At 44.7% G+C, this 17845-nt stretch overlaps 1 protein-coding gene across 9 annotated transcripts in view; it reads left to right on the top strand.

The window, feature by feature from the left end:
• Positions 1-17845, top strand: part of arhgap23a (Rho GTPase activating protein 23a) — a 65215-nt gene that overhangs the window by 36153 nt on the left and 11217 nt on the right. For 5 of the 9 annotated variants that reach the window (XM_079365903.1, XM_079365906.1, XM_079365904.1 and 2 more), the window contains exons 2-9: positions 3721-3924; positions 6489-6513; positions 6865-6957; positions 7790-7868; positions 9025-9085; positions 10654-12253; positions 16697-16852; positions 17700-17811. In XM_079365903.1, the coding sequence (XP_079222029.1) occupies positions 3721-3924; positions 6489-6513; positions 6865-6957; positions 7790-7868; positions 9025-9085; positions 10654-12253; positions 16697-16852; positions 17700-17811 (2330 nt within the window). The remainder of the gene's footprint in view (positions 1-3720; positions 3925-6488; positions 6514-6864; positions 6958-7789; positions 7869-9024; positions 9086-10653; positions 12254-16696; positions 16853-17699; positions 17812-17845) is intronic. The other 4 variants (XM_079365901.1, XM_079365900.1, XM_079365902.1 and 1 more) reach the window with 4 other exon arrangements.

The raw sequence follows: 17845 nt of genomic DNA, 5'->3' as shown, positions 1-17845 counted from the left end.
ATAAATGTCTTAAGAACAAAAAAGACCACTTCATGGGTTTTTATTAAAAAAAGCTCAAAATAGTTTGCATGTTACTTTTTTTTTTTTGAAGATTTCAAGAAAGCACGGGGAACTCTTCATTATTTAGAAATCTGGAGTTCATCTGCATTTAATTTACATCAGCATCATCTGTACAACTCAGTCATGTTTTATCATTAAAATCAGGAGAGGAAACGTGCACAGGGATGTGCCTGCTGCCTGTTTGTGTTATGTCAAAGTAAACCGCTTTAACCACTCAACATCCACTCAGTATAGGAAGCTGTTGCGTGGCTTCATGAGCTGCTCTGCTTATTCAAAAGCACGTTTGTTGTGCAAACATTTTTTTTTTTCAATGATGTCATCTTCACGCTGTAATTGGGATCCCTCAGGTCTCTGTATTCAGACATTATTATTAGCCTGAGTAGATGACAACGTGTCCAGATTTCAGCGCGGAAGGGATACATTCCCAGTTGGGAAAAACCAAAATGTCTTCTTTCCTCAGCATAACATAAGAGCGAGGTTCCCCGTGTCTGTCTGTGTCCTGAGCTTACATAGGAAGTCAAGTTTGGACTGAAAACCACAGAAATGTTTTTTTTTCCATTTGCCTGTTGGTTGAATGGAGTGTCTCAAAGCTGGGAGAGGACGGAGCATGTCAGCAAGTTCAGACTGTTTTTTGTCTTTTGGGTGAAAAACTTCAACTTAAACTGAAAACCGCTCTGGTCAAGGTGACCGGTATAGAAGAGGATTGTTCGGTCTTCAGGGAGGAGAATAGATGAGCACGGACACACACACATAGACATAGAGTACACACACACACACACACACACACACACACAGAGGCATCCCACACAGTCCAGAGCAGCCGAGTGGGAAACTGTTCTGGCTCAGAGACCCAGTTAGACCCTGTGTGTTTTGGGTAATCACAGGGTTTGGTATCCCCTGCGCCGGGAGGGGCCATGTGGTCGAAACCGGCATGCTGGAGCCTGTCCTTCGCTTGGGCTCGATACTCCTCCCCCTCTTTCTCCGTCCTCCTCATCCTTCTCCTCTCATTCACTCTCTCTTTCTCCCTCACCTCCTCCACCAGCTTACAGTTTTGTGTTTCAACTTGTCCGTGCCAAACCGCTCCCTCTGAGGAATTCACCCCGTCTCTTCCTCCTTTCACCCTATTGCTCTTTCATTTCCTCTTTTTTCTTTATCTTTTTTTTTTTTTTTTTCATTTAACACTCCAAACACTCCTCCTTCCTTACACGCTTCTTTGTGCAGCTCTCATGCCACATAATGGGGACTCGCTGCTCGCCTCTTTGAGAAAATAACAGGTGTTACTTTTCATTGTTTAGACTAGCAGACTAAAGATCAGGCTCTGAGTGTCAGAGAGTTCAATCTGCTACATGTGCCCTTTATCGTTCCTTCAGAGTAGGCGTTTCATTTGATGAACAGGCAAAAACATCTTTTGGAAGAGTGCGTTCAACTTCCCCCAAACAGATGTCCTCAAAATTACATTTCAGTCAGAACGTCCAAACTTCATTTTGCTCTTTCCCTGAACGGAACTTAAAAGTAGAGGAAGAGAGAAAAAGTGTGGTAAAAATCAGCTTTCCATCACAGCCGAGTATGTGGAGAGGAAAGGAAGAAGAGGTGTTACGGGAGGAAAAATGGAAAGAGGAGTTAACATGTGGAAGTACCTCTACCTGTTATTTTTAGTAACATTAGGTTATGCCGGCTTGCAACCGTACTTCCTGCTTCCTGTGTGTGGGTGTGTGTGTGTGTGTGGACGGGAGACGAGAGTTGAAACACGGGGTGCTCCCTCTGAGGGGGATTGCTGCCTGTAGGCTCGACATTTTTCACCTTTGGCCCATTAAGACTAAAGCATAGAAACGAACATTTTCACCCTGAAATAAGTCAAAGAAATGTACAGAACTACAAAAGAGAAGGCGTGCGTCAACCTCAGTTTTACACTCTTAAGTGCATGTTTACATCTTGTGCACTTTTGTAATGGTTACCCTGCAGTGCTCTTGTTATTTGGCATTATTCAGTCTCCAAACCACACTGAGAATGCTGTACAAAAAAAGAAACCGTGTCTGTCTGCTTGGTCCTGGTGGACTACAGGGCTGTTTTTAGCTCCAATGACTTCAACAGGCTGACATTTAGGAGATGTGTCTTGTGATCATGGTAACCCCTCTCTCCGTCTTCTCCTTCTTCATCATAGTTGTTATCGCTCGTGTATTGTTCAAACTCGAGCAAAGCAGACGCCGCTGTCGTGGAGCAGAGAGGCTGATTTGAGAGCTCACGGTTCTGTGTGATTTACTTCTCCACGTTTATTTGCATTCAGGCTGTGCGAGAGTTTTTGTTTTGTAATTAGAGAGGAACCTCTGAAGGTTGTTTTTTTTTTTTTTTGTAAACGGAAATTCTTTACCGTTCTTTTCGGGAGCATCTTAACATGGACCAGTCCCACCATAAACATACCACACATTCTTATTGGTCTGCAAAGTGTACATTTGTAATGACTCGTCAGCAGCTTCACTCAATAAACAGTAAGTTTGTCACATGGTACGAGATGTGCAGACTTCTAGTCTAGTTCTGCGAAAGACTGAATTATTTGGTCAACAAGATGTCAGAAATAGAAAATATTTATCGTGTTTGAGTTGCTTGGTTCGTCTTATCAGCGTTCCCAGACCGAAAGATTTTCAGTTTACTTTGATAACAAACTAAAGAAACAGCAAATGTTTATGAGTTCAAAACCAAGAATTCTTTGCATCTTGGGTATTTGTTCTCAAAGGAGGCGAGCGCTCAGTCTGTAGGGACTCAGCTTGGAAATCAAGGTTGATTGAAGTTCAGCATGGACTCTGCATGGTTCAGAGGAGGCTTCAGATTTACCTTCTTTGAGCCAAGCATCAAACAATGTGCCAGTTATCCCTCCACCCGTGTCTCTGGGTGTCTAATTCTGAAAGATCACCTGAATAAAATTAAAAAAAAAGATTAGATCAAAATTTTTCTTTTCAAATCACTCTTAAATTAATTCCTGAACCTTCCACAAAAACAATGGCTGCCTTTCCAAAGAAAATAAATGTTTCTCTAAAAGTAACAATTCTTATTTTCTGTGTTCAAAAGTTTTTCACCTTTTCAGTTATGCCCTGAGTTGTTTGTTGAATATAAGTGCGATATTTCATCTCTGAGTAGTGATTGATCTCTTTTGGTGAACTTTCAGTTTGAGATAACTAAACAAAAGCAGGCCCGATGAGCCCTCCTCCTGCTTCTTTTCTCCCGCCTGTTTGGTCAGGTGATGGTGTGTGACTGACAGATGTGGGTCGTCAGGGCAGCATGAGGGTGAGAGTTCTCACGTGTGTCTGTCAGCTGAGCTCGCTGGGCTTATTTACCCGACCTCGGCAATGAGACATTTAGAGAGCGAGTGGAAAACCTGCGGACCCTCCTGTCCCCTGCCATCAGACCTCAGTCAATGTGCTTACACACCTGGAGCCACATTTTTAGCAATCCCGTTAATGCCACAACAATCTTGAACCCCAACTTCAAACATCTGTATTTGAAAAGGCTGTATATTATGTTCTGGGTAAAACTCAGTTCACAGTTTACATCTCATGATTTTTTGTTTTTCCATCACTGTTTGTACTCTTTTACGTCTGAGCGAGAACTTCTTATTTAAAAAGTCCAATGAAGTCATACTGAGTCTCTGTCTCTCTGTGTCCACAGGCTAAGGGGCGGAGGGATGTTCTCTCCTCACCCGGTGACAACCCTCGGCCGCCGATGGCGACCCGGCCGGGAAGGGAGGGGGTCGGCATGGGCTGGAAGGGTCCTCGGACGCTGCTTCTCCAGAAGAACTCCCAGGGGTTTGGCTTCACGCTACGCCACTTCATTGTGTACCCTCCAGAGTCAGCTCTGCACACCAACCCCAAGGTGAGAGAAAGCTGTGAACCACGTTAACAGCTATTGAATCATTTGAAAAACCTCCAGTGTCTCGCGTTTTCTCTCTGTAATTCAGTGTTAAGCATCATTAAGTCCTCCTCTCGGCTTCCGTGTTTGTTTTCACTGCACACATGGTCTCCATTTTAGCCTAGCTGCCATTAGAAGAAAAAAAAAAAAGATTTCAAAAGGCTTGTGTTTCACTTTCTGAACCGGGACATAAAGCTAATCATGCTGGAGGGGAGGGTCAGCAAGTGGAATTAACTCACAGACAGGATGATTGGAGACAATGGGCAAAGACTAACTAGATGTGGAAGCAAAATAAAGATATGGGCTCTTTGTCTGTGAGAAAAACAGAGTTGAACATGTTGAAGGACATAAACATGCCCTTTCCCTTGTTCTTAGTCTTCGGTGGAGTCAGGATTGGTCTGCTGTTTCGGAGTGAGACTCAGTGAGCCAGTGGTTATTTAGCTCTTTGAGGTGTGGGGGCAAACAGCACCAGATGTGAAATTGAGGGAGGTTGAGGCTGGGGTGGGGTAAGCACAGCTGAAAACAAGGCCTTCATTATTATTGTACCACCACCCCACCGCGAAGCAGCTGCAGATAGAATTGCCCAGATTGAATGAGATGTGTTGTCTTTAGCCTGGTACCACTCCCTGGCAGGCCGTACCAGGCCGGCCACGGACAATAGGCCCACTGCTGGCCTTTGGCCTCGGTTCTGTCCTCGTCTCCGCTGCCTCAAGGGTCACATGGTGTTATGGGACAATCGGGCCTACAGAGCTGCCCCTTTTTATCGGGGGAGCCTTCATGGAAGTCTCCTAAATTACCCCCATAGTGTCCAATCATCCGAGGCCTACTGGGTGCATGGCCCAGTTGCTCACTCATGGTTTATGATGTCTGCATTTCCTGGCTGTCTTAGAGAGTCGAAAAGGTGCTCACACGTGTATTTGAACATCGACATTGCTATGTTTAGTGTTACATTCAACATAGATCTGTTAAACATTATGTCAGGTATATTTACATGAGCACAGGTCGTGCATGTAAAAGGTCTTTTTCCGCTTATGTCAGACCTTGTTGACCCCTTTGTACAGAACTGAACCCTGCTGTAGATTTCTTCTCCCCATCTGTCTCCACCTCTGCCCTGGATGTGCTCTGACTGGGGTCTGCCTGGTGGTTGGGTGTCCCCAGCACGGAGCTCTATTCTGGGGTCTGCAGATCTCCTTTCTCTGCCTCTAAACCCCCCACTATTGTCCACAGAGCCAGGAATGAGCCCACTCAGCGCAGCATAAAGCCAGGCAGCAGTCAGCCCATCAAGCCTCTAACTCCAAACTGTCCACTCAGCTTAGTACATGTGTGTGTGTCCGTCTGTGTGTGTGTGTGTGTGTGTGTGTGTGTGTGTGTGTGTGTGTGTGTGTGTGTGTGTGTGTGTGTGTGTGTGTGTGTGTGTGTGTGTGTGTGTGTGTGTGTGTGTGTGTGTGTGTGTGTGTGTGTGTGTGTGTGTGTGTGTGTGTGTGTGTGTGTGTGTGTGTGTGTGTGTGTGTGTGTGTGTGTGTGTGTGTGTGTGTGTGTGTGTGTGTGTGTGTGTGTGTGTGTGTGTGTGTGTGTGTGTGTGTGTGTGTGTGTGTGTGTGTGTGTACATGATTAGACAACCTGCAGCCACATTTCAGCCACCGTCCTCCACCAATATGTGTGTGTGTGTGTGTGTGTGCTTCACATGATGTTTACCTGCAGACTGTCAAACCTGAAAGTCAGTGTTTGTGTCCCAGTTGCACTCCAACATGAAGAGGTCATAAAAACAAACACGTCTTCCTCAAGAGGTTTGACTGAGAGTTTGACGTTCTTCATGAACCGCTGGTTAAAATGACCAAAAGGACACGTTTACATTCTCCTGTGGCCCCTGCACTTAATAGAGACACGTACTTATTAGAGTGTATATCTGCTCAGAGATGGGTCATGGGTCAGACTCTGCTCTGCACAAAAATGTCGAGTTGTGTTTATAATTGAACCAGAACCTTGAGCACAATATTCTAACCACAAGGATTCTGTTTATTGTCTTACACTCATGGATGTATTTTACAATTTTCTGTTGTGCAGTTGTTCAATTATTTGTTTGGTTGTTTTTGATTACCCGCCTCAAGAGACAATCGTTTTTTTTTTTAAAAAGCAACTCGCTATCGTTGGTGTAATTATTGTATTATTTGTGCTGTCCCTGCAGAACTAACAATGGAATAATAAAAACATTCTTTAGTTAAACAGCTGAACAAACAGAACAATTCTTCTGTCATATTTACTTAAAACTCAATGACCTTCACATAAAAAGTGTCTTGGATGTTGGAGACTGTCTCACATGTTTTGAAGTGGTGCACACTTTTAGTTTTTAGTTTCACTGTAGTTTCTTGAATGATATATATTTCCAACAATAAAAGTGTTCAGCACATACTTATTGAAATATATTTTCACGTCTTTTTAAACACTTGGACTTGTTGTCAATAAATATGACTTTGTTTGACCTGACTTTGGATTGAAGCACTAACTTTCTCTGTGTCTGTTCTTTACAGGATGAGGAGAACGGTAATGGAAAGGGTACGTTTCATTTTTTCACCTCTTGTCCTGTCCTTTTCTTTATAAGGCAGCAAATCTAAACCTTGTTCAGTTAGATATTAATATGTTGATGCCCTACTATTGTGCAGCCCATCTGTGCCCCCTAGAGGACACTATGCAGCACTGCACCTAAATCATCATGTCAATCTGCGTTCAGACACTCAGAAGAGAACAAAAGTATTAAATGTTAATTTAGCTCATATTTAAACTTTCTCCAGGCCAGAAAAGTAGTCGAGCAAAGGTCTTAACTTCCAGATTTATTCTTGAGAATTATAAAGTTTCTTGTGCTTTGTCTTATCCGCCATCTGTTCTGTTTTGTCTTTTGTACTCCAGGGTACCAGAAAGGTCGACTGGAGCCGATGGACACCATATTTGTGAAGAGTGTGAGAGAAAAAGGTCCGGCCCATCAGGCGGGTTTATGCACAGGTAAAAGGAACACGTGCTACTGGAGCATTAACATCCTGGTTTGCATTGAAAATCTGTTGGGGCGGGGGCGGGAGCTCTGATCCTGTGATTGCGCAGACAGGAGCACAGGCACATTGCATGGAATATTCAGAGGACGGGGTTTTACACATTTTCTACATTACATAACATTTGTATTTTTCCCACACAAGACTTTTTCTCCTTTTAAACTTCTTCGGGTGATATAACGCAGATACCAGTATGACGACTCAAACCCTCCAGTGGTTTTTGAATGTGACAGAGCTACTGAAGTGTTTCTGCTGAGTCTCATCTCAGACACACACTCCCTGTACGACAGTGTGCACGCTGTCAGATCCAGAACGTCCCATGCTAGTGTGAACACAGTAAGCACACACACTAGATGTGTTCCATCTTGCATGAAGTCGACATTAATGCATACAGACTTTGAACACGTCTTTCCAGGAGCCTCCTTTCAAAAACCAACTAAGCAGAGCTGACATCACAGCCTTTATATTCTGTAGACTCCTAAACTGGGAACACATTACTGATTATTTGAGAAATATTTTAGTTTGAATTTTCTGTTAAAAATGAGAAGATCACAAAGCAGACTTCCTCGGGGGCATGTAGAGAAAATAGGCCTGTGTATTTCCTGTAATGAAGATGAAAGTCATAATGCATCAGATGTATGGAACCACCTCACGTTTTGTTGAAGTTAGACACACTTCGGCCATTGCATTGTTTCAAGGAAGTATTTAATAAATCAGTGTTGTCCTCAATTCAAATGCAATGGATGTAGTAATCAAGGATTGTGGTTGTCTGTGTTTGTCTCTTGCAGGGGACCGTCTGGTGAAAGTGAACGGTGAGAGTGTTTTAGGGAAGACGTACTCGCAGGTGATAGCTCTCATTCAGAACAGGTAAGACGTCCTGCCTTTCACCACTGTGGGCCTTCGGTGTGTTGGTTTAGTGATCAGTGTGTTTGCCTTTTTCTTTGTAAGCACACCTCAGTGAAGACATCACTTGTACACATTTCCTCTGCTTTTGAGAAAGAGTAGCCCACAGCGCTGTTCTCTACAAACTCCTATAGTCAGAAGGTACGGCGCTACAGACGGGAAAATAGGGAGCCAAAGAAGCGAAGCAGACACTGGACGAGTTAGGTTTTATCTGCTGCCTGGATTCGATTGTAAAAAAAGAAACAATTTTATTTAAATGACCTTTTTAACTGCGTCTTTCTATCCAGATGCCGAAGCTTAGACGCTGAAATTAACTTTTTAAGAGTGTGTTTTGTACATTAACGGACTGTTTGTAAGTCCAAAACCCAAAAAGAACGAAATACTTTTCAGACTTACTAAACTGTACATATGCACGTCACCTGACTCAAGGATTCCCCTCTCTACAGACCAACCTTCTATCTATAAATCGGCATTTAATTCAAGTGAAACTAGATGTGTTAGAAGAAGCATTACACGGTTGGCCTCAGTGCATCATCTCTCTGTCTGTGTAGACAGTCTCCCCTGCTGTGGGGAGCTGCACATAAAAGCGAGGGAAGCACCAGTGGATCGGTTGAACATTGGTGTTGGCCGATATCAGCCCTGTTGACAGACATCAGCTCATCTGTAAAAAATGTTGCTGGCACTGATGTCAGAAGCTGATGTTTTGTTGCATCAATTTAATGCTGGCGAGCTACCTAACTGGTGACTCAGAGAAGAATATGTTAATGGGCTGGAGAAGTCATTTGTTATACAAACTCAGACATTTGTTTTCATGATCACATGGGAAAGAAAATGTCCAGTGGGAGTATTATACCATCTCAGGAAAGATCAGCGAAAGGCAGTCAGACGTGACATTTCAAAAAGAGGAACCACTAACAACAATTTAAATACTTCCCGTAAGATGTATGAATGAATGAAAAAACCCATCTGAATCAGTAATCAGATAAATTATTTGAATCGTCTTTCAGTATCGGTCCAGATTTGAACAATCCTTGGGATCATTTTAATCCTTTCCTTCTTTGTTTTTGTTTTTTACCTGTAATTCTCATCGGTCATTATTCTCCCTGTGTATCTTTTGTAGTGAGAGTATGTTGGAGCTCTCCATTATGCCAAAAGACGAAGATGTGCTTCAGTTGGTAAGTGTGAGTATGGGATTTTTAACGCACCTTTTCCGACAACAACAACAAAAAAAAACCTCACCCAACTAACCCCTCACATGTCACGAGTCACACACTTCAATCTTATTTGGACTTTTTCATCACAGTGCAGCACAACGTGTGTTCTGTCACGCTTGTTTGCAGAGTTGAACTTGGATTCACCCCGCCGTTGTTGACAAAGAATGTCGAGATTTTGTCAGAATGACTGTGGAGTGACTCAGATGCGCTCTGCTCTGTGTTTAGCTTACGACACGCATACATTTAACAGGCGGCCTGTTACCTGACTGCTAAAGCTTAGCGTAAAAAGAAAAACATCCCTGCGCTTGCTCACACACACACCCATGTCCTGTACAACACATTTTTGTCGCTCCACAGGTTGCCCCACGCTGGCTCACATGATGAGACATGCATCATCCCTCGCCTCGTCACTCCCATTAACACAGAACGACAGCCGACACACAAAACCGGATCACCAGATCTGAGTCATTCATGCTGATTTTATTTGTGTTTCAGCCAAAAGAGTCCAAAAGCTACCTCTCCATTTCAGAACACCGTCATGTTTTCATTTTTAAAAACCCACTCCTCTGTCCTCACGCTCCTCCCCTTCCTCTGTACTATGCCTGAATCTGCTGCATTCCTGGCATGACATCACCAGTGCTGCGCCTCCTTCCACACTCCCACAGGGTGGAGTAAGGCAGAGAATGAGAGGGAGGAAGGAGGGAGTTTGGAAAGATCCGAGAGAGGAGACAACAAGGAGATCAACAGATAGAAAACTTTGCAAAAAAATTCAATAGAAGAGGGAGCGAACGATTGAATGTTTCTTCGAGGAGGAGAGGCGTGTAGAATCTGAGGAGTAGCCGGAGAGTTGGTGAGGAAAAGTCTTGTGTCTCTCGTCCTCCTTTGAATGTGTTTGTGGTGACCACACGCTTAACGTGCGGGCTGAGGAAAGGCTCTGGATTTTGTTTGGGTGGTTCAGGTAAACCTTGAACAACTTGTCTTAATTGTTTGAATGAGTAAGTCACATAATTACCAGAGGAGATGTTTTGTTTCTATTTCCTGTTGTTGTGACGTTGATTACGACGAGTTATTGATGGTCTAAGTGTTGATCTGTCTCTTTTTGATGAAGTGATCTGTACTTAAAAACCACGGATCCTCTGCAATGTGCGTAGAGTGTGTGTGTGTGTGTGTGTGGGTGTGTGTGTACTCCACATTGCTGAGGACCTTGTGTATTTCCAGCAGGCTGCTGTTCAGTGAGTGTTGAGGCTTCCGCTGCAGGCAGTTTGTGCAGTTTGCTAGCTAGCAAGTGTTTTTGTTGAGAGCTGAGGCCCTGGGGACAAACTGTGGCAAACGCTGAGAGAGACAGTCCCACTTTAGGGTTTGTTGTGTCATAAACAGCGGCATGAAGTTGTCTAATAGAGTTATTGTTTTGGTCTGTGTTGTTGTAAATCTTGTTTACAGCAAGAGTTTGATTTACAATCGTCACAGCGGCACACACTCACCGTCTCTTATCTATCTTTCTCTCCTCTTATCTAACTGCTCCCTCTCTCTTCCAGGCATACTCCCAGGATGCCTACCTGACAGGCAACGAGCCCTACTCAGGGGGAGCTGAGAACCTCCCACCACCACCTCCCCTCTGTTACCCTCGCAGCAAAACCACGTCCCCTGCAGGAGCCCCTCCGTCAGCCCCTATGGGCCAGAACCAGCTGGATAACTGGAGTCGCTGGCCAGGTTCCTCGAGCCCCTCTTCACCCCTGGACAACCGCTCGACCGTGGGAAGTCCAGCCAGCTGGCAGGAGGGGCGGGCAGGAGAGCCGGGCGGTGTGGGTCACAGCAGCCCAGCTCATCGGACGGAGGAGATCCAATACGGGATGACCAGCCAGCAGCCTCAGGGTCAGACCAGGGGGCGCTCCTACTCTTCTTCCTCCTCATCAGGAGGTCCTTTGTCCAGCCCCCTGCAGGTTCACTACCCTAATCACCATTCTGCCGGGCCCTCACAGGCTCAGCCACGCAAGCCCAGCTCAGCGTGGACCAGCCCTCCCTTGCCCCAGCTCAGACACGGACGCAATGAGCACTGTCAGCAGGCACTGTCAGACTGGTACTTCAGCCAGGTGCCTGAGCGCTCAGGACGCAGCATGCAGTCCAGACACCGCAGCTACTCACAGGACCGGCTCAGTGAATCGAGGAGGCAGCAGCAGCGGTCAGGTGGCTGGCCGCACAGCGCATCCCAGGACACTCTTCTGTTACTGCAGCAGTCAGGGCCAGGACCCCAGGGAGAGCCCTACTGGTCTTACGGAGATTGGGAGGCATGCCCTGGTCGGGGCCATCCACCCACAAACTATACACGAACACGCTCTGAAAACCTGCTAGCTCTGTATGACCGCCACGGCCGCTCTTTAGAGATGCTGGACCAAGCAGCAGCCGGACTGGTCTCGCCTCGCTTTGAGAGGCCATCGTGGCAACAGCAGGCTCCTCAGCCGCCTCCTCGAACTGACGGCTTCACCAAGCAGGGCAACCATTACGGTGCAACGCAAGCTGCTCCCATGTCTCGCCAGTCGCATTCTAAACACCTTTCCCAGACTCACACCCAGACTCAGCCACAGCAGGCTGCCCCCAAGAGCAGACGGCTTCCACATGGACAGAGCATGGACGATCAGCCGGTGGGCTACCGCAGCTACAGCCCGTCGTTTTACAGAAAGACGGGCCGAATCATGCAGCAAGCCCACTCCTTCAGGGACCCCTCGTATTCTGGCCCTCACTTGAACTGGAACCCAACACCGAAAAGTCCCCCAGAGGGCACAGCGGCACCCATCAACGCCTCTACCAACTCCCCCCTCGCCTCCACTTCAGGTGAATCCCAGGACAGAGCGTACAGGCCTACAAACCACGAGAGGGAACGAGGGTCTGTTGAGGGGCAGGCGGAGATGGTGGTGGCACAGACACAGGAAGTGGTGCTGAGGCAGAAGCCTCCCACGGGGCGGAGGAACGCCCACGGTATGCGGCATCCTCACTACGTGCTGCCAATGGACGGGCTAGAACCTTCTTTGTTTTCTCCCGACCTTGAAGACTCAGGAGATGTAGCCCCATGCAAACCAAATGGCAACCTCGCCCCCCTCCCCATAGAGGATGACTCCCTTGCTTCCATTCCCTTTATAGGTAAGCAAAGAAGGATTGAGCTCCATCTCTTCCTCTTAAATCCCTTTACAAAACCCCAAAGTGACCTCCAGATTGAATTAATCAAAAATATAGTCCACAATGAGCATTAATGAATGTTGGTAAAAGTTTAACTGAGGGTAAAATCAATACACCAATTTAGACGAGATTCAGAGATGTGGGAGTGTGTGTTTGCTTCCTTAATTTCCTTCTTGTCTGTCCAGTAAGCTCCAGGCTTCTCTCAAATGCTGTTTTTCCATTCTTTCATTCTTGTTTTTTTCATACGTGTGTGTGTGTGTGTGCGTGTGTGTGCATTGGGTAACACTGGCACCTCCCTCTGTGTTTCACAGACAGTATTAGTAGTTAGATTGAATCATATCTGATGAGAAGCACTAATCCTGCTGCCTGCCCCCCAGTCTTTGAGGAAATTAGGTCTTGACATCGTGTGTGTGTGTGTGTGTGTGTGTGTGTGTGTGTGTGTGTGTGTGTGTGTGTGTGTGTGTGTGTGTGTGTGTGTGTGTGTGTGTGTGTGTGTGTGTGTGTGTGTGTGTGTGTGTGTGTGTGTGTGTGTGTGTGTGTGTGTGTGTGTGTGTGTGTGTGTGTGTGTGTGTGTGTGTGTGTGTGTGTGTGTGTGTGTGTGTGTACACGTCTGTGCCCAGAATAATGCTTCAGATTTAATATTATTTTTGTGTTAGGGACAGTCTGTCATAATTCTCTTCTTCTTTTAGTTTTTAGCTATGCCAACAGCTAACTCGATGTGGACGTCAGAGTCTCCTGCTGTTAGTCCAATTGACTGAGATGTTAATGCTTTAGCATATTGTACAAACAGTCATAGTTTGAGGATGAGTCTGAATTACTTTTATAATCTATCGTTTCCTCAAGAATGTTGACCAGATTAAATTTGTTTTCCAGTCGTTTGTTATCGATCAAATAACCATAAAAGTAAAAAAAACATTAGCCAATGTTAGCATGCTAGCGTGGTTAACTCAAATTAGGAGCATGTTTAATACTGTACCTGCCAAAGACTGGTATGTGAACATGAACTAAAGCGCCGCTGTATTAAAGTGAAGCCTCGCAGCTCACATTGCGGTCGACTTTTGTCCCTGTTTGAGTCTAACCATTGAAAATGATTTTAATGACAGAAAAGCTGTGTGCTTCATTACAATGGGCTCACGTTGTAATTCAGCCACTAAGGAAAGAAAAGACTTTGAGACTTTAAAGACTCAATCCTCCTTTTATCCAGAATCCAGAAGATTTTCTTCTCAATTAAATGAATTTATATAACTCTTTTCTGGTCTTCTGATTACTTAAAGCGCCTCATAAACCGTCACTTTTTTTTGCTGAAAGTCACTTGCATAAGAGGACTGGAGGCGCCCATAATCAAGCTGTCGATCTGCAGACAGGTGGATTAACCACTGATCTCATAAAGTACAGCCAATGGCATGACAATTTTTATAATTGAACCTTTTGCATATTAGAGGCCACTTGACAGAATTTCAACAAGTTTTCAATAGTTGAATGATAATAATCTGTAATAGATGCTGTGATGCTACATAAAGGATATGCAGTTCTATATCTATGGGATGTTGTTGCCATTACCATGTACTGTATAGTTACATGTATGTTGCTGTCAGTGGGAGGCGACTGGAGTCTTGTCCCAGCTTGTTCCTGCTCTGAAAAGCCTCAAAGAGAAGGGGCTCTGAAGGCCTCATATTTGATTGTATCGCCTGACGCGTACAGCTGCCATTAAGTCAAACCACATGCAAACTAAGTTCGTCTGTCAGGCAAGCCTCTCCTAGAGAAAACAGCCGCTGCCGACCCTAAAGTCAACGAGATTCAAATCAGCTGACTTAGAAGCTCCGACCCAACATGGAATGGCTGTGGATATTTGAGCCAAGCCACGCTCGGCCAGAGAAAGTCTTTTAAAGGCAGAAATTCAGTGGATCAGCAAACCAGCAGGCATCTCTCTGCTGCTCTCAGTGTGTGTGTCACAGCACATTCCTAACTTGTACCTTCAGAAAGCAGGAATCAGAGCTGCAGGCCGGGACACGTTTAACGGGCTTGAACTGAAACTAGGCTAGATGTAGCTTCTCCCCATAGACAAGAACCAGCTTCTCCCCCTTTTTTGTCTTTCTAGTTCCTTATCTCAGATATACTGATATGATCTGGGCCTGTTCAGGAACATACAGCTGTTTTAATTCCTCCGTGTCTGCACAGCACCATATCTGCACGTATATCTTTATCAAAGACGTGTATACAGATTTAACACCTTTCCAATTTTCTGTTCAGGTATTTAGTATATTTTTGTTGTGCCCTCACACGTGTCTCAAACAGGAAGAGACATGTCAACAGATGCAGTGTTTTACTCGACGCACACTCGTTTGATATGGAGCTAAGCTGTGAATTACCAGGAGGCTTTTAGTGGCGGTGCTTGTGGGAACAGTAGGGGCCCATACACTCCTCTCCGGCCCATCATCAATGCTGTTATTGTGCCTCTCTAGATGATGAAGGGGTTTGTGTGTCTGTGCGGGTGTGTGGGTGTGTGGGGGTTCAGTCTATGTCTATCTTTACTAGCTGGACCCTGGAGAGCACAGAACAGTACCAAGACCTTCTGTTCTGGCGTCTGCTTCCGGCAGACATCTCGTCCCCTCTGACTCTTGTCACAAGCTACAGCCTTCTTTTTTCAGTCTGACTCTTGATTATCCTATTTTTTAATTCTCCTCTTTTTAGAGATTCTTAGTTTCTACGTTCCACTTTAACTCCATTTTTAAAAAAAAACTAATCTAGTTGGTTTAAAATAATAAAATGTTATCAATAAAGCTGCAACAATGTTTTGATCAGTAAATGAACTTACATCATGCAACATATGTCTACTTTGATAATCAACCAAAGACTCATATTAGAAATCTTTTCAGAAAAACTGTAAATATTTACTCCTGAGGTTCCCCATTAGGAGGATTATCTTTTTTTTTTAATGATTATAATTTGAGGCAAATCAAATGCATCTGCTGAAGTTGTCACTCTGACGTGTGTCACCTCCAACTTGTTCAGGTTTACTCTTGAGCTCTGTTCTTTCTCCATCCCTCTCTTTTTGTAATCAAGCTCCACATTTTCTGCAGGATCTGGAGTTGGTACGGAGCGTGCTGTAGTATGTTGCTCCCCTCTGCTGGTCGCTCTCTGTCTCATGGCTCTGAGCTCACTCTCTGATTGACTGTTAATGACGGCCTTTGTTAAACCCACAGCTCGGCTATTTCTGGGCAGTGCTGTAAACAGGCAGATTCCTCAGCCCAGATTGGAAATGTTTCCAGCCTTATGTCGCGGCTGGAGTTTGCACAAGAGTGGAGAACAGAGCAGAAAGGGTGGTGAAAGGAAGAAATCCAAAGAGCAAAAGTGACAAACATCCAAGAGAGAATGTCCAAAAAAATCAATAGGACTGTAAAGGCCGAGGAAAACTTCAAATGAATCAGAGCAGAAGTGTCATTAAAATGAGAAACTGTGTGTGAGGCAGTGCTGCCCCCTGCTGTTCCCACAGAGAACACACCAAAACTAAGCAGCAACTCAGTCCTGAGCTTCAACTGTCACCAGCACATCCAGCTTCTCCTCACTTTATGCAAATATCAGGCTGCTCTCTAATCCTCTCTCAGTCAGGAAGTGTGCATCACAATGTGAGCAGTTCTGTGCGTGTGTGTTACGGTTTCATATCCCATTGAATCAGATAAAACTATTAAAGACTTTTAGCCTGTTGGATCTACAAAACTCTGACTAAAAATGTAAAAATCTTTCTTTTTTTAAGTCATTATCGGCACAAAAACAATCCTTTAATATCTACATTTAGTCTTTTAGTTTTTTTTTAGTTTTTTTTCCAACATTTGACACTGTACACTGCTGCAGATTTCACAATGAACTGAAACCTGGATTGGGTTCATCTGTGTAACAAACACACTCTTTAAACAACTGGCTAGCTCGTCTTATGGCAGCAGGAGGCACAGGTACTGCAGTTTATAACTTACTTGCCTTTTTTATTGTGTCTGAACATAATTATTTTTTTTTTACTCCAGATGGTGTTGTTTTTCTAGAGTCTTTAGCTTCTGTTTGTGGATTTGTGAGTGAGTGTGGATGTTTGGGTTTCTGGTCTTTCTTTAGTGTACTTTTCACTTGAATTGAGGGAAGAGTTCTTGATGTGTGGTTTGCAATCTCTGATCATTTTGCAGAAAGAAAACATTTCAAAAACACTGAGAACTTTGTTGAGAACTGTTTTGTATCTTTGATGTTAACCCTGCGGTTCCTCATCCTTTAAAAACCTCTCCTCTTCCTCGCCTTCTCCTCGCCTAACTCCTTTTAAATTCCTTCTTTTTTCCATCTGACTTTTTTTTTTTTTTCTTTCTTTCTCTAACACCTAACTATCCCTTCTTGCTTTCCCTCTTCCCTCCCTCCTCCCTTCCACAGATGAGCCGACCAGCCCCGGTGCTGATTTGCGTGCACGCCATGTGCCGGCGTCCTCCGTGGTGTCCAGCGGCATGAGCTCGGCACCCGCCGTGGTCACCAGCCCCACCTCCCCCACTTTCTCCTTCCCCCCCACTAGGCTCTTCTCACACGACTGCAGTGAGTGCCCTCCCTCCTCTCTTCCCTTCCCTCCCTCCCTCCCTCCCTCCCCACTGCATGCAGCAGAAAAGGAGCTCACATATGATGTTTGCATGTCTTGTTTGTATTTCCAGCGAGGGGTTAAAGCAACATGCATAAAAAGAGAAAACTATTCTGGTTAGGTGTTGTTCCTCACTGCTGTAATGTCAATCTCATCAGGTATTTTTGCCTCTTTTTTTTTTTAGCCATAATTTCTCAAATTAAATAAGAAGTTAAAAAAAATGAAAGTCAGTTTTATTCCCAATCACATTCGTTGGAAGTATTTTGGAGAACTATGTGCCATTTTAAAAAGTTCTAGTCGAGCTTTTTCCTTTTATGACTCTGACTTCTTCTAGTTTTTCTTCCTTGGATGGTCTCTATTGCAAATGGCCCAAATTATTCCGATTTTTCTTCAAACCTAATTTCAGAAAAGGAACAAAAATCCTTGAAAGATGATATTAAGCAGCGACATCTCGACATGTTAAATTGGACGACCTCAGTCGTACGTGATATTTTAATATCTATCTCTCGAAGTTGATGTGCATGATGTCAGTCAGTGTTTACAGAAGCTCTTCCTGCATGATGTGATGAGAAAAGTGATGTTTAATCTAACCCACCGACCCAGCTCACAACCCCACAGTCCATCCATCCTCACCTCTGACCACCTCCTGCTCCCCACCTCACTGCTCCCCTGTGCTAATCCAACGCCATCCACACTGGTGATTGGCATTACATCAACATCTTTCTCTCTCTGTCCCTTGTCTTTGTTTCTGCTCCTTTCTCTCTCTCTCTCTCTCTGTCTCCACTCATTCATCCTCTCACCGAGCAGGCAGTATTAAACCCAGTCGCCGTTCCTCCTATCTTCTAGCCATCACCACCGAGCGCTCCAAGTCATGCGACGAAGGACTCAACACGTTCAGAGAGGAAGGACGAGTCTTCTCGTAAGTCAAACTGAGACAGGAAAATAAAATCCAT

Source organism: Symphodus melops, assembly GCF_947650265.1.
Source record: "Symphodus melops genome assembly, chromosome: 17".
Taxonomy (NCBI): domain Eukaryota; kingdom Metazoa; phylum Chordata; class Actinopteri; order Labriformes; family Labridae; genus Symphodus; species Symphodus melops.
This window is presented reverse-complemented; position numbering and strand designations above follow the sequence as displayed.